At 41.2% G+C, this 23,748-nt stretch overlaps 1 protein-coding gene across 1 annotated transcript in view; it reads right to left on the bottom strand.

Moving 5' to 3' along the window:
* Positions 1 to 23,748, bottom strand: part of nlgn1 (neuroligin 1) — a 546,094-nt gene that overhangs the window by 11,889 nt on the left and 510,457 nt on the right. Inside the window, exon 6 of the mRNA XM_080185610.1 lies at positions 92 to 304. Coding sequence (XP_080041736.1) covers positions 92 to 304 — 213 coding nt within the window. The remainder of the gene's footprint in view (positions 1 to 91; positions 305 to 23,748) is intronic.

Below are 23,748 nucleotides of genomic sequence, written 5' to 3'. Positions count from 1 at the left end.
TTATATAGAAATATATACAGTGCATCACATGATACTAATGGCGGTGACATGCAGACACCAAAATTGTCAAAATTTTCAACCTGCTTAATACCTTTGGTTGAATTGCTCCAACGGTTACCTTCAGAATAATGGGATAAAGTCAACAAATTGACGCAAGAGGCACCAGCGCCTGATCCAAAAACAGTTATTCGTAATGGATCGCCACTGAAGAAAGCTATATTTTCACTAATCCAGCGTAATGCTTGTATTTGATCAAGGAGCCCATAATTTCCTTTAGCAGCTTGGTCACCGGTGCTTAAAAATCCTGTGGCAATAAAAAATAAGGAAAGAAATTAATTAAATATTAGATTAAAAGAAGTTAAAAACACTGAATATTTCTTAGCTACATTTTAATTACTTGTTACATCAGCAACATGATGAAACCTGCTTTCCTGCTGCTGTGCGAAGTTTTGATTTTCAGTAAATCACAAAAGTATTTCCAAATAAGGTCAGGAGGCCAGAAATTCATTCAATCGCAGACCATGCCGACTCCCCAAAGACCAGACAGTGCCACGAGCTGATATCTGCATGGCCCATGTGGCATTCCTCATTGATATCAGTGAAGTGCAGATTGTGGCCCAAAACACTGCCTGCTCCAGGTAATCGATATATACGCCACTATGTGCACTAATTTCTCCCCCAGGGCTTTCAAACTGAGCCACTTTAAACATGGTTCTAATTACTTATTTTCATGCCATAGATAATCCTTCTCATTGAAGTGACAGATCTTACCCTCTGTTAGACTCTCACTAGTCCCCAGACAGCTCAGCTCATACCAAGATTATGGGCAAGGGCCTACTCTGGTAGTTGTGCTCATTTTGAATAAATCATGTGGTACTCCTATTTTCATTGTTATTTGCACCAAGTCATCATTGTTAGCTATATTTGCAATTCCATTATTAATCAGATTGTAAAATGTGGGGTGCTTTGCCCATTTTCAGAGGACGAAATCTGTCTATCATCAAAAAGGCAATGCTGAATCCCTAAAAGCATGCCATCTCTATTTTCACACTAAGACAACTTGGGCAGAATAATATAGGAGCAGAGGGGATGCCCTCCCCCCAAAAACATGTTGGCATAGAGCCAACAAGTTGCAATAACAACTCATCCCACATACATAGTGTGCTGCAAGAAACATTAATGAGGGTCGAGTGGGACATCCGCCCTTCACTGGTGTGAATTGGCCGACAGTTCCATCAGTCTCGGCTGCATCAGGCATTACTGGCAGCTGCCAGGGCAGCTGGTGAAGACAGGACCCCAAGATCCCCAGAGCAGTCTGGGGTCTTGGGCAGGGAGGGCTTGGGAAAGTCAGGGAGAGGGGCGTTTTGGAGGAGGAATGATTTTAAGGGAGTGAACAGTGTGGGAGGGAGGGAGGGATGGTTGAGTTTAATGGGAGCCAACTCTGAATTTGCAAAGAGAAGCCCGTGAAGAATGACCCCCCCACTCCCCCTTTAAATATTTCAGTTAAAAAAAAGAAATTCCAACTCCTGTCCTGCTGCTCTTACCAAACATATTATGGCAGTGTATTATCAAGGTGAATAGGCTTAATAACAGGCCTAATTGATCCTTAATTGTTCATTTGAATATGGTAGGTGGGCTGCCAATTTTGGCAGCAGCCTGTCCCCCATATTGTGGGAGACAGCTCCGAGATGGGTTGGCAAGTGATGGCTGACACCCCACTCCCCCCCCACGGGAAACACACCTACTGGGGGCACATAAAATTCAGCTCATATGTGAGAATGGACACCTTGTTATTCCAGACAAAACTCCATTCACTCTCAGCGGCACCAGAAAATCCCAGCCCCAAATAGGACAGACGATTTCAGTCCAGGACCTATGGAAGTGAGGCTGGAATAAAATGAAGGCTATTTGCAGTGGCAGGTCTTCGGATTCAGCAGCATCAGGACAAAGGCAGCCCCTAAGTTGGTGAAAGGTGCTGTAAAAATGCATATCTTCCTTTCTTTCCTGGTTGAAAAAAATATCTTTTCTAATCAAGGGTTTTTTTTTCTCCTGGTGATAAAGCCTGTATTTGAACAATGTCCTCTTCAGCTAAACCTCTGAGGCTTTTTCCACTGGCCACTTGTGCCTAACACATGGTTCCTGTGTCCAGAGCTCAAACTGGGCAAACGGCAGCAAAGGCCGTGGTTCCCTCATTCTTTGCGCAATCTGCATGCAAGTATGGGAGAGAAAATATTTTGAGATTCTAAAGTTGTATTTAAGGAAAGGAGCAAGAAAGATGTTGTTACCATCCTTCTGGTTGTGTCCACTGAAAACAACACTGGAATGGGCCTCAGAGGCATTTAAATTTACAATGTTTGCCAGTGAAATTATTTGGAGAAGAAACTTCCCTCTACCCACACCAGATTCAAAGTATAATTTTGATACAGACAACATTCCTTTTGACTTTGCATGCTGAATCCAAATTATTAAATCAAGTAAAAACATTTTAAAATGTCCACAGGACCAGCATTATTTTTGCCTAAGCTTAATACATTTAGCACAATGTAAAAAATGAAGAGAAAAGTAATATTAAGTTCAAAAAATGTAACTGCCAGAGGCAATATCATGGTTATAAGAATATGCTCATTAGGTAAGAGCAATTTACCTACTAATGATGAAAGTAATCTTAAAAGAAACAATCATTTGCCAAGGAGACTAATAATCTCTTAAAATATATAGAGTACATATACCAAACTATTACCGCAAATGAAATGGCTACAAAATAATGTGGTTTTCAGATCTATAAAATATCTTCCAAATCAATGATCAGGAATTGTGGTTTCCTGAATATATTGTGCAGAGAAATAATAATCACTTCAAGATTGCAGGAAAACTGACAATACTCCCTTTGCAGGGAGGAGAAACGATGGGATTTTCTTAACTATTTATATATGAGATGCATGCAAATCAGTTCAGAATTGCACATTGGATGGCAATCCAAAAGTTAAGTATCTAAAATTAAAGTCAATACAAACAGCAGTCCTGGGGCCTGCTTGCAGAATTCTCCCATAGTCTAGATTTAGAATGTTGGCTTTATTTGTGAAAAATAGCTGAATATAGTACTTTTACTGGGCAAGTGCCACATTGGGATTGAACTGAAATGAAATATATAAATCTCTTTGATTTAATTCACACCACAAAATATACAAAACCTCAGTTAAGGCCATTACACTATAATATTTACAACAAAATTCATTTCTCTTCTCATCTACAGGTTATTCATTACGCCATTTGTTCATTCAAGCCTTTTCTTTCCTGTGCCAAAAGAAAGCAGTAATTGTACTTGAAGACAACTTTACTCAAAAGGCCTGCAAATACAATTTTGAAATAAATCACTTTAACGATTCTAGTTCATGTCACAGTCAAGAACAAAAATGGACTATTCTCAGAAATCTACATTTGATCTAAAACTGATCTCAGGGTAAAGGGCCTACAGGCGTGGATATTCTGATGGTGAGACAGATAGTGCCAGAGCAAGAACAGTCAAGTCAGATATTCCTACTGATAGATGATAGCAACACAAATCTTTAGCTTTCTGCAAATGAATTTTGTGTCCATTCTCTTTTGTAAAGGGCAGAGAATACTCAAAAGAAAGAATAATTTCTGAAAATGCCATTTCCTTCGTCCATATATATTGTGCAAGGATATATTTACTTACTGCAAAGTGTTTTACATTTCCAACACTCAATATATTTCATAAAAACTTACTGCCATATATCTATTTGACTGAAACATTTTTATCACTTGCATTTGTGAATGTGCTGCTTAACAACAAACTAATTCACCACGTTCCAATTGTAAATAATAATAATAATTTAATCTAAAATTAGTGTCTGCAGTATGAACATATGAAAAAGCGAAAAGCAATATGTGAAATCAGTCAGAAATGTTGAGAGTCAAAGGGTTGAATTTTCCAGTGGGCGTTAGGAACCCAACATCAGGGGATCATCTTTTGGTCCCAACCCTGCACACTTTGAATGTGCCCTCACCATGGTCTTATTTTATGGGAGTCGGCCAATTATCAGGCTGCCTCCGTGTTTGCCATCCAGTTAATGAAGGAGGGTAAGTTCCTGAGGCAGGAATGCAAGACATCGTGACCTGCCACAATCTAGTCCGCTGTGAGATCAGTGGAATTGCTGCTGATGGCCAGATTGTGGAATAGCAGACAGGCATTGCATTTGCTATTAGCATCTGTGGAGTTGTTGGAAACAAACATGTCAACATAGATGTCTGTCTCCACTATTTAAGAGCTCAACAGTGTGATATGAGCAGACAGCAACTCTGCCATTTGCAACTGATGAGCTCATTAGCAGCCTCAGAAGATCTGTGGCTCTGACCTCCTGCTAGGAAGCAGACACAGTGGTAAAGGGGAAAGGGCAGAGAAGAGGGAAGGAGAGCAGAAGGGCATATACTGCCCCTGAAATCTATACTATTGAGAAGCTCCTTTAAATGCCTTAAGTGGCTACTTGCTGCTGGTAGCTGCTGTCTCAAGGAGGCCACCTCCAGGAAAACTGCTTGGAGGTGAGAAGATGTCATGGAGCCAATGCATTGCACTGCACACCTCAGTCCCAAAACCACCTCCACGGGGCTGGGAAAATTCAGTTTAACAAGTCAAGCTAAGCATGTAGGTCAGGAATTTGCCATCTGCCTGAAAATAAAGATAGTGATTAAATGAGTGGTCTAAAACACACTAATAACCTCTGGAGAACCTTTTTCTGTAGGCTAGAAACATTTAAAAATGTTTTAGAAATCTATATGGGATGTAAATTCATAATATCTTATTTCTAAAAAAGTCAGGCGCAATTATATATTCCTCAAATTAACTAACGATAGAAGTGTTCATCTACATCTTCTGTAATTCCATATTGGTGTACTTCAATTAAGGAATAAATGGCCCGTGAAGTAATTTATATTCATAGATTAGGTGTCAACTGTGAAGAATTACTATTTAAATTATAATGGGCTTCTGGGGCAAAGGCCGATTCTTTAATGGCGGCCTCCTTTCCTTGCCTGATTTTCACATGTAACAAACACTGCTCAGAGATTTTAATACAAACTGCTGCACTTTACACAGCAACAACTTGCACTTAACAGTACTGTTAATGGAGCAAAATATCCGAATGCACTTTGCAGGTTCATAATCAAACAAAAAGTTAACATTAAGTGGCATTAGAACAGTTGACAAAAGTTTGGTCGATGAGGTCAGTTTTTAGGAGCAATTTAAAAGAGAAAAGTGAAGTGGACAGATTCAGGAATGGAATTTGAGAGTTTGAGGTCTAGGCACTGAAGATTTTGATTTGATTTATTATTGTCACATGTATTAGCATACATACAGTGAAAAGTATTGCTTCTTGCGGGATTTACAGACAAAACATACCATTCATAGAGAAGGAAACAAGAGTGCAGAATGTAGTGTTACAGACATAGCTAGGTCCATTCAAAAGTCTGACAGCAGCAGGGAAGAAGCTGTTCTTGAGTCGGTTTGTGTGTGACCTCAGACTTTTGTATCTTTTACCCAAAGGAAGAAGGTGGAAGAGAGAACATCTAGGGTGCGTGGGGTCCCTAATTATGCTGGCTGCTTTGCTAAGGCAGCAGGAAGTGTAGACAGAATCAATGGATGGGATGTTGATTTGCATGATGGATTGAGCTACATTCATAACCTTTTGTAATTCCTTGTGGCCTTTGGTAGAGCAGGAACCATACTACTCTGTGATACAACCAGAAAGAATGCTTTCTATGGTGCAGCTGTAAACGTTAGTGAGAGTTGTAGTTGACATGCCAAAGATATAGCAACCAAGGGAGGGGCAAAGGAAATGGGAATGCATAAGAGGCCAGAGTTGGAGGAACATAGAGCTGGACTTTGCCACTTGGAGACAACTTCTGTTGCTGGGGCCAAAAGCAGGAGATGACCCCATTCTGACAGGCAGTGAGTCGAGTGTAGCATTTTACTGCCAGAGCCAAATAAAAGGCTGCTGTCAGGACTGTTGTTAAATTATTCAGGACTCGTACCCACAAAAGCTGCCAGCCCAATCAGGAGACTAGAGGAATCACAGCATCACTAATGGCAGGTTGCAGTTCCAGGGAGAGAGCACCACAAGAGCCAGACACATTCAGAGGCAAGTTACTAAGGTTGGGGAAGCTAGGCTCTGACATTCAGGCCCTGGTGACTGGGAAGAGGGGTGTGGGCTATGCAGCAAAGTTGGTGCTGTTGCCACGGGGCAGCTATTGCGTCTTGGAAGGCCCCTCTATGAGCCATTGTATGCTCATCAAGAAAGACTCCCCACTGAAATTCACTGGGAAGCCACTTGGTTTCACTCAGCAGTCTCCCAGTCTGGCAGTGGGCCCTCCTGATATGGTAAAATGCCTGCAGAGGCAGAAGGTCACCCTTAATTGGCAAAGCTACCATGTTTCCCATTATGACAATTTGACATGGCAGTGAGAAGAAATCTGGCACTACTACCCCACTACTCCCCTTGCCAATTGTGCCAATCCTCCTGTCTCCCAGACTATCTTCAATGGAGTACCTAGTTTTCAGAGGGTAGTAAAGCTGAACAAAGTTACAGAGATAAGGAAGGTCACGCAGAATAAGGTAATCCCCTCAGTTCTCTTAGATGATGCTGGTTTCTAAATAGTGTTACATTTTTGTACATTAGAATAATGGGGGATTTTGTTCATAATTTTACAGATGCAATCATCAAATATTCCCTTAACTACAGACACAGCATTGGTTTTAGATACAAAGTGTTGCTTTGGAACAGAGATAGTTCATAATTTCATGTTAATTTATGTTCAGTTCTGATGTAAGACATTGATAATTCTAATGATTCTAATTTTTAGCATTTGTAATATTTACAGATTTTATTCTTTAATATTGTTTAAAATTAAATGGTTCATTTTTGATTCTTTGTTGGACAATTTAACAAATAAGCTAGTTGAGGAACAAGAAAGCCTGCGAAGAAACAAAATTGTTTTATTGGTTTCTGATGGAGCTGCATTGAGTCTTGAGCTGAAGCTGTCTTAATGGCCACAATACAATCAGATATTTGTTTTTAAATCAGCCTGAAGGAATAGCTAAAGCACCCTGAACTCAAGATAATGCTATGTTTAAACAAATCATGCATTGCTTTAATTGATCTGTACCAGAGAAGAAAACTTTGTTCTCTGATATAATGATGTGGTCTTAATTGTGGGTTTTAATAGCTTTACAATGGGGATTGGGTTAACATATGGAACAAGAGAATGTGACTTTATTTATGACTTCTCTGCATCTGGAAGGAAATATGCATTTGTTTGTGATGGAATGTATTCTTCAGGAGTCTACAACTCAAAGCAGGGGTTGTTGCACCTCCAAAAAAGGAGGAACGGGAGACCAAGGAATAAAAGTTGAGAAATCTTAATTCTCATTAGCATAATAATTCTCATTACCATGGCGTCTGGGGTATGACTCTTCTAGACATAACTCAACATCACTTCAAAGACACAGAGAGGCGTGTGTTGGGTGCTGACAACACCAATATTTCCTGGTTTGGCATCTCATGGTCCCCCAATCCAGAATGTCCCACTTTTACCTCTTTTTCAAAATTCACAAACAGGACAATCCTTGCATGCCCAATATTTCAGCATGTTCCTGGCTCACTGAATTTATTTCTTCCTATTCCAACTCTTTTCTTCTCCTTTTGCCCAGTCTCTTCCCACTTGCATCTGTGAAAATTTTGTCACCCTACATCATGGGGAGCTGGCGTAACTGAGATAGGGTGTGGTAAGATTAAAAAAAAACAAGTGGGTTAGTGCAGACCTGATGGACTGAAATGGTCTCCTTCTGCACTGCAGGGATTTTATGATTCTATGATCTTTTCAATAGTTTCCAATTTTGTGGCCCTAACCACTACCTTATCAGTATGGGTGTCCAATCTCTTTACACCTCCATTCCCCATGAGGACAGTCTGAGGGCTCTCTACTTCTTCTTTGAACAGAGACACAACCAGTCCCCACTCACCACCCTTCTCCATCTGGATGAACTTATTCTCTCATTAAACAATTTCTCCTTTACCTTGTCAAACTTCCTCCAAATAAATGTGTTGCCATGTTACCTGCAGGGGTTGTGGTTATGTCTGTTTCCTTGGGGCATGTCTAACAGTCCTACTCAGACCTTTCCCACAACTCTTGATGACACTTGGTGCTGTTTCCTGCTCTCATCCAGAACTGGAAAACTTCATCAACTTCCAATTTCCACCCTTCTCTCACCGTCACATGGTTCAACAATTCCTTTCCCTTCCTCTGCTTCCCTGTCCCCATTTCAATGTCCACAAATGTTCATTATAAGTCCACCAACTCTCACAGCTACCAAGACTGCTTTTTCCTTGCACCCTGCCTCCTGTAAGGACTCCATTCCATTCTCCCAGTTCCTCCATCATATCTGTTCTGAATATGTTAACCTTCCAGAACAGCATTTCTAATGGGTCTTCCTTTATTCTTCAACCGAGGATGCTCCCATCCCCCACCCCATGGTTGTCAAGGCCCTCAACCATGTCCAATCATTTGCCACACTTCTGCTCTTACCACTTCCCCTCCCTTCCAGAAAAATGAAAGGGTTCCCTTGTCCTCACTTTCCACCAGAGTCACAGGATCATTCCCTGCCATTTCTGCCAGCTTCAGCAATGATGTCACCAGTAAACAAATCTCCCCCTCCCCTATCAGTATTCCAAAGGAACCATTCCCTTTGTGACACCCATTCATTCCTCAATCACCCCGACAACTCATTCCATTCCCATGGCACCTACCTCACAGGGTGTACTTGTACCTCCTCTCTCCTCATGGTCCAAAGCCTCAAGCACCCCTTTCAGTTGAAGCAGTGAATTATTTATACTTCTTTAAATTTAATATACTTATTTGCTGCTTATAATAGTCTCCTCTATATTAGGGGGCCAAATGCAGTTTGGGTGACTGCTTTGCAGAACACCTTCACTCAGTCCACAAGCTTCCAATTGCTTGTCATTTTAATTTACCACTTTGCTGTCATGTTACATTTCTGTCCTCAGACCACTACAATGTTCCAGTGAAGCTCACTGCAAGCTCAAAGAACAACACTGTGGCCAGAACATTGCGGCCATTCATGCCAGCAAGATCTTCAGTCCCACTGTTGACACATCCCGCCTTGGGTTTCCCAGTGGCAAGGGATGCATTCAATGGGAAACCCTGTCAACAACAGCAGGACCACAAGATCCTGCCACTGGCCAATAGCAGGTCACCTCTGTGAAAGAAACAGCGGGAAGATGTGGAAAATCCCGCCACTAATCTTCTGATTAGGCACTTTACAGCCTTCTGGACTTAACATTGAGTTCAACAATTTCAGGCCATGAATTCTGTCACCCATTCTGCTTTTCTTGCCAAGTGCTGGTCTTAGTCTTGTTCTACTTATTTTTGTCTTCAAACATTACTGTTCATTATTCTGCCATTCACACTCTGATTGTTTTGTTTCTTAACTACAACTATTCCCATCCTGCTTACCTATTGTTCCATGACATCTTGGTACTTTATCTCTCCTGCCCTCTCCCCTGTCTCAGATCCTCCATTTAGCTCTTCTTTCCCCTCTCAGTGGTATAAAATCCATCATATTTCTATCTCCTAGAGTTCTGAAGAAGTCATATTCAATTTAACATTAACTCTGTTTCATTTTCCACAGATGCAGGTAGACCTGCTGTTCCAGCACCTTCTGTTTTTTTGTTTTCGTTTTTCCAGGTCTACAGCAGCCTAGGCAATGATCCTAAATGTAAGTGACTTATTTGTATATTTTGTTCCTGTTCAGCCAGGAGGAGCCAGAATTAGAGCAGAACAAATTTCCCAAGGCCCCAACAAGTCAGTTTCATTTGGTTCACTGATTGCAGGCAGAGCCAGGCACAGAAGGCCCAAAGCCCAATTTCCAGCTCAAGCTTCTGCTGATGTCTTCAGGTGTGGATTCCAGTTGTCACGTATTTCATATCAGTTTCTGGCACGATGTTAATTTCTCCCCAACAGTCAGGGTGTAAACAGCAACTTGAAAATTTCACACTATCATTCAAAATGTGGACTCCTGACCACCAGCATAAACAATGGAAAGAGAACTACCAATTTTCCATTCTCTAAAGAAAATGCCTGGAATTATACCGTCCTGCCTGCTACGGGAATTGGAGCAGGCAAGAGAAAGGCCTGTTGACTTCAGGCAGGATTTTATTGTTTTGGGACAAGTGAGGCTGTAAAACCCTGCCCATTGTTTGGCGCTGGGAACTTAGGGATGCAATCAGTAAGACATCGTTTTTGAGTTATATTAACACTGGTCTCATATAAATTGCTATAAAAGTGATATAAATAAAGAGTAACACAAATTTCATCTGAGTTTGGATACTCTAAGTTGTGCATTAGATGAAATATTCTGGTGGATAGATCAGTGTCCTTGGAGTTTTATAATTGTACTAATCAGAATGGACTCAATTGTGAAGAAAATCAGGATAATGAACCTTATCAAAATGCCACTTATTGCAAAATTGTGGGTGACAATCTACATTAAAGTTTGTTTGCAAACATTTTAATGCCATTAGTTTTAGAACAGCCATTCATAAAACAAATACAGCAAAAATAGCTGACATACTGCAGTGACAGGTAGCCCACATAGCACTGAAACACACTAAGCGATGCCTTTGAAGTCAGGTGGATCCCATTTCCACTCAAAATAAACTGCAATTTTATCTATTTACATTTATTCTTTACCTGACATTGCCTATTTCTGCCCCTTCGTCAACATATGCTACACTCTCTCCAAAGCCAAGATATCCTTCCCGAGGTCTCATACCCAGAACTGGACATCAAACTTAAATAAGTTCCAACTAGAATTTTATATAACTCTAACAAAACTTCCACCCTTTTCCCACTTGAGAGAAAGACAATATTCCATTAACCTTTCAAATTCATTTTCATAACGGTCCAGTAACTTTCAGTGATTTCAGCACTTAGACCCCTAAGTCTCCTTGTTCTTTTACCATTCCGCATTCAAAGGAATATCAGAACATGAATAAGACCTTCATCCCCTTGAGCTTGTTTTGCCATTCAATTAAATCTGTATCTAACTGCATCTACCAGTCTTGGCTCCAAACTCTTTAATATACCTGTGTAACAAAAATTTACCAATCTTATTTTTAAAATTTACAATTGACCTAGTCTTAATAGCTTTTTGTGAGAGTGAGTTCCAGATTTCCACTGCCTTTTGTGTCAAGAAGTGTTTCCGGACATCACTCGAGTGGCCTCGCTCTTAGAAACATAGAAAGTAGAAGCAGGATTAGGCCGTTCACCCCTTTGAGCCTGTTCTGCCAATCTTTATGATCATGGCTGTTCATCGAATTCATATCCTGATTCCCCCCTTTCCCCCAGATCTCTTGATCCCTTTGACCCTGAGAGCTATATTTAATTTCTTCTTCTTGAAATGAGGCAACGTTTCGACTACATTCCGTGGTAGTGAATTCCATTTCTTCACCACACTCTGGGTGAAGAAATTTTTCCTCACCTCAGTTCCTCATCCATCATCCTCAAACTTTTCTCTGAGATCCCCTCTCACTCTTTTAATCTCCAGTGAATACAACCTTGGTCCAGACTAACCCGCCAGAGGAAATATTCTCTTCATTGACCCTATCAAATCCTTTAATCATGTTTAGCATCTCAATTGGATCACCTCTTAACCTTCTTTACTCAAGGAAATACAATCCTGGTCTAACCTCATAACTCTTTCATCCTTGGTACCGTGTCGCTAACTCTGTGCTTCGCTCCCTTTAAGGCCAGGATGTCCTTCCTGAGATCTGATGCCCAGAACCAAACAAAATAAGTGGGGTCTGGACAGAATGTTGTATATATAAAATGATCAAAACTTCTACCCTTTATATTCTAGGCACTTGATGTAAAGGCCAGAATTCCATTACCTTTTAAATGAATTTTCAAAGCAGTCAATTAGCTTTAATTTCTCTACGTAATATTTTCTGTACTAAATCTATCTGTGATTCAGTAATACTAGTTTCTTGCCATTTAGAAAATATTCATTTATCTTTCTTAAATCCAATCCAAAGTGGTTGGCACTACATTTCTCCATATTGAGCTACATCTACCACCGTTTCTCTCACTCATTTAATCAATTTCCCTTGGTACCATCGGCATTATTATCGTGCTCCCTAAATATGCATCACCAGCAAACATGGACATATGGTTTTCTATTTTTTCATCCAAATCATTTGTAAAGATATTTAAAAGCTGAGGCCCCACTGTATATCTGTGGGGACACCAATATTCAGCCCTCGTTATTTACTTATGAGTCCCCAGCTTAGTTAAGACCTTCAACTTGGAGCTTAGCAAAAATTCAGGTTGGAGGACAGGAAACTACAGAATCATCAAACAAAGTTTAAAGGGATGGAGTCTATTTAAGTAACATTTCTGCATGTTGGAGAAAATAAATGCTTCAGCCTTTCTGAAGGTCGCGTGCCTGGGGAGAATATCAATCTGGGAAATAAAGCCAAGGAAATGTAAAACATATGTGGAGGTAATAAAATGAGCAACTCCTTATTTTTAAAGAGTGTCCCCTCATCCCAGATTCTCCCACAAAAGGAAATATCCTCTCCACATCCACCTGTCAAGACCCATTGTGATCTTATGGCTTTTAATCAAGTCGCCCCTTACTCGTCTAAACTCGACAGCCCTTTCTTTTCTTCCTGCAGATACACAACCTCCGTCATTCAAACAGGAACGAAGAATCATCACATACAAAACAATTTTATATTTAAATCACTGCAAAGAAATTTGCACAAAGGATGAGCTGTGTGCCAGTTGTGCAGCGATACTTTCCCTTGATCCAACCCTCCACTTTTGCATTTTTGCTTTCATGAATCTCTGCCTAGCCATCCACTGCTCCCATTTGAGGAAGGGTGAGAATTGCTACAGGCCTCTGAAGAAGAAGCACCATTATTTGATCTGACAACAGCAGCCACCGGCTCCGGTACTAGCACTGCATGTACCCAAGAGGGCAGCCTAGAGTGTGGATCTGTGTGTAGTAAATCACTGGCACATGTGGGCTCCAGCAAGGCTGGAGGGAAAGGACAGTTTGCACGTCAGTTCCCAGGAGGATGAAGTCACTGATGAGTTCTGCAGCAGGCAGTCGGATAAAGAGTTTGATGGGGCAGCATGGGAATGCTGATGAATGTGCACATCAATTTGCTTGTTGCACTGGAGGGCCTGTAAGACAGCTTGTTTTCTGCTTCAGGGAAAATGGAAGAGTCTGGCCCATCAAGTCTGCACCATTCTCAGATTGAGTATTTTACCCAGGCCCATTCTCCCACCCTATTCCCATAATCCCACACATTTACCATGGCTAATCCATCCAATCTAGACATCTTGGGACACTGAGGGGAAATTTAGCATGGCCAATCCACTTAAATTGCACATCTTTGGAGTGTGGGAGGAAACCCAGAGGGTTTCACACAGAGCTTGGAGCCCAATCATTCCAGTATGTAAGTGGTGGTCAGTTCTATAACAACACTTGCTGACCATGCAAGGTGCAGCATCTGATGGTTGCTGTTTCAACTTTAATTTCAGCATAAACAGTAGCAATCAAACAACTCTGTGCTGCACTGTAAGCTCAGACAGACATTAGGATGTTCCTGCTTGCTGGCTAGATCGCTGCCATTGTGACTACAAATACCAATGCTCAAAAAGTATCATAACAGTCCAGCACCACCTCCAACAGATGACCAAGATTTCTGAGACATTGCCCTGGGGAATGGGAGTGACTCTGTAGAGAATTAACCAGCTTATGTCTCAGGATACTGTTACTCACAACACTGCCATTCTGCCAGTGCCCTTGCTGTTGTCATATGGTCATCCAGCTCATGCTGCTGCTGTTCATGTCATGGTGGTACAGGCTGAGGTGAAACTCTTGAGGCTCAGAGTTGCTTGAGATGGCCTTGTGAGGAGATCTGCCATCTTCCTCAGTAAAAATCAGCAATCTTCCACCAGCCATGTTGCGGCCGTTGGGTAGAATTGCGTAGGAACTCTGGGAAAAGCACAAGGGTGAATCCTCAGTTCGGTATGTATTTTTGGGCATGTTGCTGGATAAAATTGTTGTGGAAAGATATTGGTGGCTTTTATTTCAGGATTCCCATCACCCAATTCCATAGAATCCCTACAGTGCAGAAGGAGGCCATTTGGCCCATCAATTCTGCACCAACTCTCAGATTAAGTATTTCACTCAGGTCCATTCTCCTACCCTATCCCCATAAGCCCACACACTTACCATGTATAATCCATCCAAGCTACACATCTTGGGACACTGAGGGGCAATTTAGCATGACCAATCCACTTAAACTGCACATCTTTGGAGTGTGGGAAGAAACTGGAGCACCCGGAGGAAATCTATGCAGACACGAAGAGTATGCTTAAACTCCACATAGTCACCCAAGGCCGGAATTAAACCTGGGTCCCTGGTGCTGTAGGGCAGCGGTGCTAATCACTGTGCTGCTTCTGATTCATTTCATTTGCTGTGGAAAACTCAGTTTGCCTTTGTTACCTCCAGACTAGACTATTCCATTGCACTCTTGGCTCATTTCCCACATTCTATTTTCCATTAACTTGAAGTTATGCAAAACACTGCTGACCTTGTCTTAACTCGAACCAAGTCTCATTCATTTATTATCCTTATGTTAGCTGATGTCCCAGAAGGAAAAATGCAGTAAAAATTGGAAAATAAGAAGACAGGTCTGAACAGTTTTGTTCCTACTGGGCTACATTCACTCTCAGTCAAGCAACATTTTGAGTTCAAAATTCTCATGCTTGATTCTGAGTCCTTCAAAATCAAGTCTTGCCCCTTCCTACCATTACTATATCTACAGATTCGCAATCTTCCAATATCTATGCTCTTCTAATTCAGAAGAAAACATCCCTGGTTTTAATATCTCCATCCCTGATTTTAATATCTCCATCTTTAGTGGCTGGACTTCAGGTGCCTAAGCTCTGGAATACCATCCCTGTACCCCTCTACTTCATTTTTCTCCTTTAAGATGTTCAAATTTAACCAAGCTTTTGGTTATCTGATCTCATATCTCCTTATGTGTCTCTGTATCATATTTGCTTTACTATGCCCCTGTGAAGCACTTTGGGGACAGTTATTATGCTAAAGGTGTGATTGATTTTGGGCAAGGGGCACTCAGATGGTAATTTTTTACTTATTCATAGGACATGGGCATCCTTAGCTGGCCAGCATTTATTGCCCACCCCTAGTTGCCTGAGGGCAGTTGAGAGTCAACCACATTGCTGTGGCTCTGGAGTCACATGTAAGCCAGACCAGATAAAGATAGCAGATTTCCTTCCCTAAAAGACATCAGTGATGGGTTTTTCCGATAATTGACAATGGTTTCATGGTCATCAGTAGATTCTTAATTCCAGGCATTTTTTAAAGTTTAAATTGCATCATCTGTCGTTGTAGGATTCAAACCCAGGTCCCTAGGACATTAGCCGAATTTCTGGATTAATAGTCTAGCAATAATACCACTAGGCCATCACCTCTACAAACCCTGGCTCCAGAGAGATACTGCTAAGCCAAATCTTGGAGCTGATCTCCAATTTTGGAGCAGTATTCCATGACAAGTATTTGGCAGGGTGGCACGGTGGCACAGTGGTTATCATTGCTGCCTTACAGAGTCAGTGACCCAGGATCAATTCCAGCCATGGATCACTGTCTGTGTGGAGTTTTGCACTTTGTCCCCTGTGGCTGTGTGGATTTTCTCTGGGTGCTCCGGTTTCCTCCCAACAATCCAAAGACGTGTGGGTTAGGTTGAATGATCATGTTACACTGACCTCAGTGTCGGGGGATTAGCAGGGTAAATGAGGGTTTTGGGAATAGGGCCTGGGTAGGATTATGGTCGGTACTGACTTGATAGGCTGAATGGCCTCCTTCTGTCCTGTAAGAATTCTATTCATGCTCCATCGTAACAGGTTACCACAGCTGAAACATCATATTTGAGGCAGGTAAACCCAGATATTAAAGAATGATTCCTTTACAGATTAAATCCACAAACACATACTGAATGAGATAACAAACTGTACAGATCAGCATTTTTCTGAACTTGATGTTTTTTTCCAAGTATTGAATCAGTCATGAGGGTGTATAATAGTGCAGGCGAACTCAACGATGCAACTGACTGATAAGGGCAAGGTTCAATTATGGTTTATCAAATGGAGGAGGATGCTGCTTGCGTTTTAATTCCTTTCCTTCTCACCACGAAAAGTGTTTCGCGCAATGGGCGGGATTTTATGGCCTCACTCATCTCGAAACCGTAAAATCCCGATCGAGGTCAATGGATCTTCCCACACTCCGCCCCTTACTTGCTCCAATTCCTGTAACGGGCAGACCGGTAAAATTCCAGTCAATAACTCTTTTTGAAATAGAGACTGAATAAATGTCTATAATGCTAATATGTCAAATAACTTGTTTGTAATTTAAAATAGCAGGCTTCAATTTAAAATGACAAACATGACAAATTATTTTTCTTTCATTCAAATATTAGTCCCCAATGCAAACCTACTTATGAAAAGTCTCTGTGTTAAATTTAAACCGTTGATCCAATCTAAACAAGCTTTAATAATCATTAATAAAATTCCAGAACTTGATCACACTCGGTCTAATCCATGAAAGCAAGGATTCTGGGGGTGGGGTGAAGAGGAGAGAAGTTAATGACTGAAATATAAGCGTGACATCCTTACTTCAATTATTATTTAATATGGATGGCTTTTGTCATGCAGAAATTCACAGTTAATTAGTAAGAAACAGTAGTCAGCATGATTTTTATGTCGAGGTTGCATGTATACTAAACGGATGTAGGTGGAATAGATTGCATATTTAGGACTATTAATTGGTGCAAGCTACAGCTAATTTGGTTCCTATCCTAAAATTAATCCAACACAGTATTTGGCATATTAAATTCAATATGTATTTCATGATAAATAATTCACAAGATCAACCAGTTGCGCTAAAATGTAGTCAATTATGTGCACAATTGATCAACCCTCCCCATCAATATCCTGTTCCCTTCCCTCAGCCCTACAATTTAACTTAAAAGCAAAATACTCCGGATGCTGGAATATGAAACAAAAACAGAAAATGCTGGAAAATCTCAACAGGTCTGACACATCTGTGGACAGAGAATAAAGCCAACGTGGCGAGTTAGGGTGATGCTTCGAAGGATCATCCTGACTCGAAACGTTGGCTCGATTCTCACTCCAAAGATGCCGTCAGACCTGCTGAGATTTTCCAGCATTTTCTGTTTTTGCTACAATTTAACTTGTTCTTCTCAGTGGGCTCTTAAGGATTCCTGTCAGAATCTGTTGTGAGCCTTCTTTAAATATATACATTTGGCCTCATTTGGGGGCCTGATTGTTCATTCAGCTGCTGGCCTGAACAGGGAAGCAGCTGTGTCTTTCCCGCTAGATTATTATGGGAAGGAGGAGAAGCCAGGATCTGAGCAGAACAAAATGTTAAGTCTTTTTAGTAGTAAAAGTGTCTAGTGTATAAAGGGTTAATATGGGATTGAGTACAGTCTGCCCACATAATGATGTAAGAGGGCCCATGACCCAGACCCAGGTGTCAGTGTAGTGTTAACAGGGATAGGTAAAGACCTAAGCAATGAGATAGCTCCTAGTCTATATATTTTACTGTATATATAAATATCTTCAAGTAGACTTATAGTTAACCTATAGAAGACTTCTTTAAGTGACACCATTCTGTAATGAACATCCTTCAAAAACCTTCAACCTGACAAAAATGCTGAAACAAGCCAAAATGCTGGAAAATTAAGAACGTTGGTTGCCACAGCTGGAATAGTGTGTGTAGTTCTGGTTATCTGGAAGGATGTGATTGCACTGGAGGGGTTACAGAGCAGATTCACCAGGATGTTACCTGGAGCATTTGAGCCCATAGGAGAGACTGGATAGGCTTGGATTGTTTTCTTGAGAGCAGAGAAGGCTGAGGAGGGACATGATTGAGGTATATAAGATTATGAAGGTCATGGACAGAGTGAACAGGGAGCAGCTGTTACCCTTGGTTGAGGAGTCATTCATAAAGGGGCACAGTTTAAGGGTAAGGGGCAGGAGATTCAGAGGGGATTTGAGAAAAAAAAAATCAGAGGATGGTGAGAATCTGGAGTGCAGTGCGTGGGAAGGTGAAGGACCTGATGAAGGGGCAGTGCTCTGAACGCTTGTGCTGCCAAATAAACCTACTGAACTTTAACCTGGTGTTGAGATTTCCTAAGGTGGAGGAGGCCAGAAACCTTACAACCTTTAAAATGATTTGGCTGAGCGCTTGAAATATTATAACATTCAGTGACATGGGTAAAATGCTGGAAAATGGGATTAGCGTTACTTTAATGGGAGTTATTATCCGTGCATACATCATGGGCCAAAGGGCCTTTTCTGCACCGTACAGCTCTATGACTTTGGGCTGCATGGTGGCACAATGGTTAGCACTGCTACCTCACAGCGCCAGGGACCCAGGCTCAATTCCCAGCTTGGGTCACTGTCTGTTTGCATGTTCTCCCCATGTCTGCATGGATTTCTTCCAGGTGCTCCGGTTTCCTCCCACAAGTTCTAAAGACATGCTGGTTAGGTGCATTGGCCATGCTAAATTCTCCCTCAGAGCACGACAAAGACTGTTAACAAAGTGCTAAAAAAGTGTTTGCAAGCTTACTTGTGCTATCCTTGTGGAGAAGAGAAGAGCAGGAGTGCTCCTCTGAGCACAACATTAAGTTTAGGCCTCTCCTGGCTCTCCTTCGCCAGCTCTCTGACTGCCAACTGCCAAAATGTCTTCCCTCTGACCTGAGTGCTAAGGACTATTTCTACAGATGCTGGCAGACAGCTACTGCTTCCCGTCAATTTCAGACTCTCATCTGGCTCATGTGGTGAGCATGTAGCCAAGTCCCAGGAGATCAAAATATCTGCACCTCATGCTACTGAAATCAGGACAGATTGTCCTCAGCCCAAGTTAAAACTGGGGTTATAATTCAAACTCTGTTTTTGTCTTCTGAGGTACACTGTAATCATCTCACAGTTTGATGCACAGCGTATTTTTAAATTGTTAGAAATGCTGCCTAACAGTTACACTGACAAACATCTGACATCTGCATCTACTTTTCAATGCTTTACATGTGAAAATTGTCACAAATAGCAATAATGAGGTGTTATTACAGTAATTTTCCTATGGTTGATTTTTTGCAATTAAACATTTTTTAAAAACGTGTCTGTGCTACTGCAATGCCGATTAAGTGATTGAGCAGGCTTCCTCCTGGTTTAATTGGATTTCCCTTAGCTCTATTTGACCCAGAGGGATCCTTGACTGATAATTCTCCTTCCTTATACACATTCATTCCACATGGGTGACTCTATATAATGGAATTATCTGTAGAAAAAAAAGATGGTAATGCTTAACCATTGTAGTGCTCCAGGAGCAAGATTATACAACACTTTTGGGACCGGAGTAGCTTTTTTAACAAGTAATTAATACAGTAGAACTTATTTGTAAATACTGCCTCTAGCAATAGGAATTATTCATTTCCTATAGCAAAGATGGAAAGGAGACTTAATAGAAACAATTAGACATTTCAACAAAATGCAATCACATTCTGGACCTTGGCTATCTCATCTAACGCTCATCTTGATCTATTTCTATTCCCAGTGCAGTTCCTTGCTTTCAGATTGTACATAATGCATGATATTTTAGAATGATTTTTTTTTTTCTAAATCTTGGTGCACAGAGGATGTAGTATATATTCATTTTATAAATGAATACACACCCCTTAACTGGACGCAGAGAGATAGAAATTCACTCAGGTCATGGCTCAAAATGGGCAACATTGCAGTAAAAAGCACTGAATATCAAAATATCGGGCAACTGATCGAGTAACACCTTAATTTGCAACATCTCCCGAGAATGTTTTATACCTGACAATCCCTTAAGCAAATAACCTGTATGAGTTTGTAGGATTTTAGAACCAACTTTATTGGATTGAATATAAATCCTGCAGAATTTTTCCTGCCTGAATGATCCGGTTAGACTAGCCTAATTTCTAATTCTTTTAACTATATGCTGGTGGGCTGCTATACAAGTTAAATTTAGTGATTACAGCATATTTAATTCCCCTTCTGTCTTCTTAATTTAGCTTGCATTAAACAATTACAGTTAAATAGGGGAGGTGGTAATTTAACAAAAAAGGTAGTCCTAGTAATAGTGGCAAAGAAGCCATTGTTTATTGTTCGTAAAAACATATTTGATTCACTAATGCCCTTTAAGAAAGGAAATTTGCTGACCTTACCTGGTCTGGCCCACATGAGACTCCAGACCTGCAGTTGTGTGGTTGACTCTTACCTGCCCTCTGAAATGGCCCACCAAACCACTTAGTTTTACCAAACCACTGCAAAGTCAGAAAGGAAAGAAACTGGACAGACAGCCTAGCATCGATCTAGGCATCAGAAATTACAATGGCGTATGCAGCCTTGATGACTTTGCAAATCTGGGGGGTTGTGTCAAAATTGGGAGAAATGTCATACAGATGAGTCAAGCAGCAGCCTGACGTAGTTATAATCACAGAATTATGCCTCACAATGTCCAAGACACCATCATCACATCCCTGGGTACGTTCTGTCCCACTAGCAGCATAGACACACCAGTGATGGTGGCACAGTGGTACACTGTGGGAGGGAGTTGCCCCTGGAGTCCTCAACATTGACTCCAGGCCCCATGAAAGCTCATGGCATCAAATCAAATACAGGCAAGGAAACCTCCTGCTGATTACCACCAACCACTACCACCTCCTCTTTCATCTGATAATTCAGTCGTCCACCATGTTGAAACCATTTGGAAGAAGTACCTTGCAAGAATGCAGAATATATTCTGGGTGGATGACTTCAATGTCCACCACCAAGAGTGGTTCATTTACACCTCTGTTGATTTAGCTGAGTGAGTCTTGAAGGACATAGCTGCTAGACTGGGTCTGCAGTAGGTAGTGAGGCAACCAACATGAGGGAAAAAAAACCTACTTGACCTCATCCCCACGAATCTATCTGTTACTGATGCATTCATCCATAGCAGTATTGGTAGGAATGATCACTGCACAACCTCTGTGGAGATGAAGTCCCAGCTTCATATTAAAGATGACTACCATTGTTTTTTCAGAATGCTAAATGGGATCGATTTCAAATACATCTAGTAACTCAAAATTGGACATCCATGAGGCGCTGAAATCAACTACAGTCTGTAATCTAATGACCAGCATATTGCCAACCCTACCATTACCACCAAGTCAGGGGATCAACACTCATTCAATGAAGAATGCAGGAGGGCATGTCAGGAGCAGCATCAGGCATATCTAAATTTAGGTGCCAATCTGTGAAGCTACAACACAGGAATACTTATACAACACAAGAACACAACACAACAAATAGAAGCAGAAGTAGGCCACCATTCAATATGATCATGCTGATCCACGCTGGCCTGAACTCCTTTACTGTGCCACTTCTATGTAGCTGTCTATTCCTCGACCTATCAAATATTTATCCACCTCCACTTTAAATACTTCTAATGATCCAACCTCCACCACCCTCAAGGGGCAGAAAATTCCAGAGATTCACCACCCTCTGCAAGAAGAAATTCCTACGCACCTCAGCTTTAAATGTCCATACTTTACCTTGTAGGTATGTCTCCTTGTTCGAGACTCTCCCACTAGTGAAAACATCTCACCATCTATCTTGTCAAGCCCCCTCAGGATCTTATATATTTGAATAAGGTCACCCCCTCACTCTTCTAAACTCCAAAGGATACAGATCCAGACCATTTAGTATCTTTTGTTGGGATAATCCTCTCATCCCATGAATTAGCCTGGTGAATCTCTTTTAGATCGTCTCTAATGTTACTATATCCTTTTCTAGGTAAGGGGATCAAAACTATAAGTAGCATTCTATGTGAGGCCTCACCAACACCCTGTACAATTGCAACAAAACCTCTCTATCTTTAAACTCAAACCCCTTTGCAATGAAGGCCAAAATGTTATTTGTCTTCTTAATTATTTGTTGAATCTGCTGCTAGCTTTCTAATTCATACACTAGAACACCTAGATCCCTCTGTACTTCACTCACCTGCAGTCTCTCTCCAATTAGATAATAATCTGCCTTTTGATTCCTCCTACTGGAGTGTATGATCTCACACCTGCCTACATTAAACTCCATTGGCACCTTTTGACCCAGCCACCCAATTTATCTATATCCCACTGCAGAATCACAATATCCTCATATCAACCTGCCCTTCCACCTGTCTTTGTATCATCGGCAAATGTGGAATCCTTACATTCTGTTTCTTCCTCTAGGTCTTTAATGTAAATAGTGAACAACTGAGTGCCAAGAATTGATCCCCGAGTACCCCAATGGTTACGTTTTTCCACTCTGCAAAGGACCCATTTATTCCACTTTTTGTTTTCTATGTGACAGCCAGTTTTCAATCCATGCCAACATATTTCCCCCAATTCCATGGGCTTTTACTTTATGCACCAGTCTCTTTTGCAGCATCTTGCCAAATGCCATTTGGAAATTTAAATATACTACATCTACAGATTCCTCTCTATCTACTCTGTTCGTTACATCCTCAAAAAAATTGAGCCAATTTGTATACATTAATTTACCTTTCAGAAAACCATATTTCTAGGTTTGATTATAATAGGCTTTCCTAAATGATTAGCTATTTCATCTTTGATTATTGACACCCATATCTTGCCAATAATAGATATTAAACTAACTGGCCTACAATTATCTGCCTTCTGCCCTTTTCCCTTTTTGACAAGGGCATTTCACTGACCGTTTTCCAATCTTCTGATACCCTCCTGGAATTTAGTGAGTTACAAAGTATTTCTACAAATGGGTTCACTATCTCTGTAGCTACTTCCATTAAAACTCTAGTGTGTGGTGATTTGTCTGCCTTTAGCCCTTTGAACTTGCTATAGAGTAGAAATAGCATGCGATAGACAGAACTAAGTAATCCCACAACCAGAGGATCAGATTTAGGCTCTGCAGATCTGTCACATCCAGTCTGGAATGGCAGTGAACAATAAAAAACTAAATGGAGGAAGGGGCTCCACAAATATCCCCATCCATAATGATAGGGGAGTCCAACACAACAGTGCAAAAGACAAGGCTGAAACACTTGCAAACATTTTCAGCCACAAGTGCCAAATAAGTAAACCACCTCAGCCTCCTCCTGAGGTCCCCAGCATCACAGATTCAATCAACTCAATTCTCTCCACCTGCTATCAAGAAACAGCAAAAGCTATGGGCCCTGAGAATGTTCCAACAACAGTACTGAAGACATGCCCCATAACTAGCCACACTTTTAGCCAAGTTGTTCCAGCACAACTACAACACTAGCAGCATCCCAGCAACATTGAAATGCCCAGGACAAATCCAACTCAGCCAATTACCACTCCATCCATCTATCTTGATCTTCAGTAAAGTGATGGAAGGGGTTGTTGACAGTGCTATCAGTTGGCACTTGCTTACCAAAACCTGCTCACTTACACTCAGTTTGGATTGCGCCAGGGCCACTCAGCTCCTGACCACATTACAGCCTTGTGCCAAACATGGGCAAAAGAGCTGAACTCATGAGATGTGTTGAGA

This window comes from Carcharhinus amblyrhynchos, chromosome 3 (genome assembly GCF_965287045.1).
Source record: "Carcharhinus amblyrhynchos chromosome 3, sCarAmb.v2.hapA, whole genome shotgun sequence".
In the NCBI taxonomy this organism is placed as follows: Eukaryota; Metazoa; Chordata; class Chondrichthyes; order Carcharhiniformes; family Carcharhinidae; genus Carcharhinus; species Carcharhinus amblyrhynchos.
This window is presented reverse-complemented; position numbering and strand designations above follow the sequence as displayed.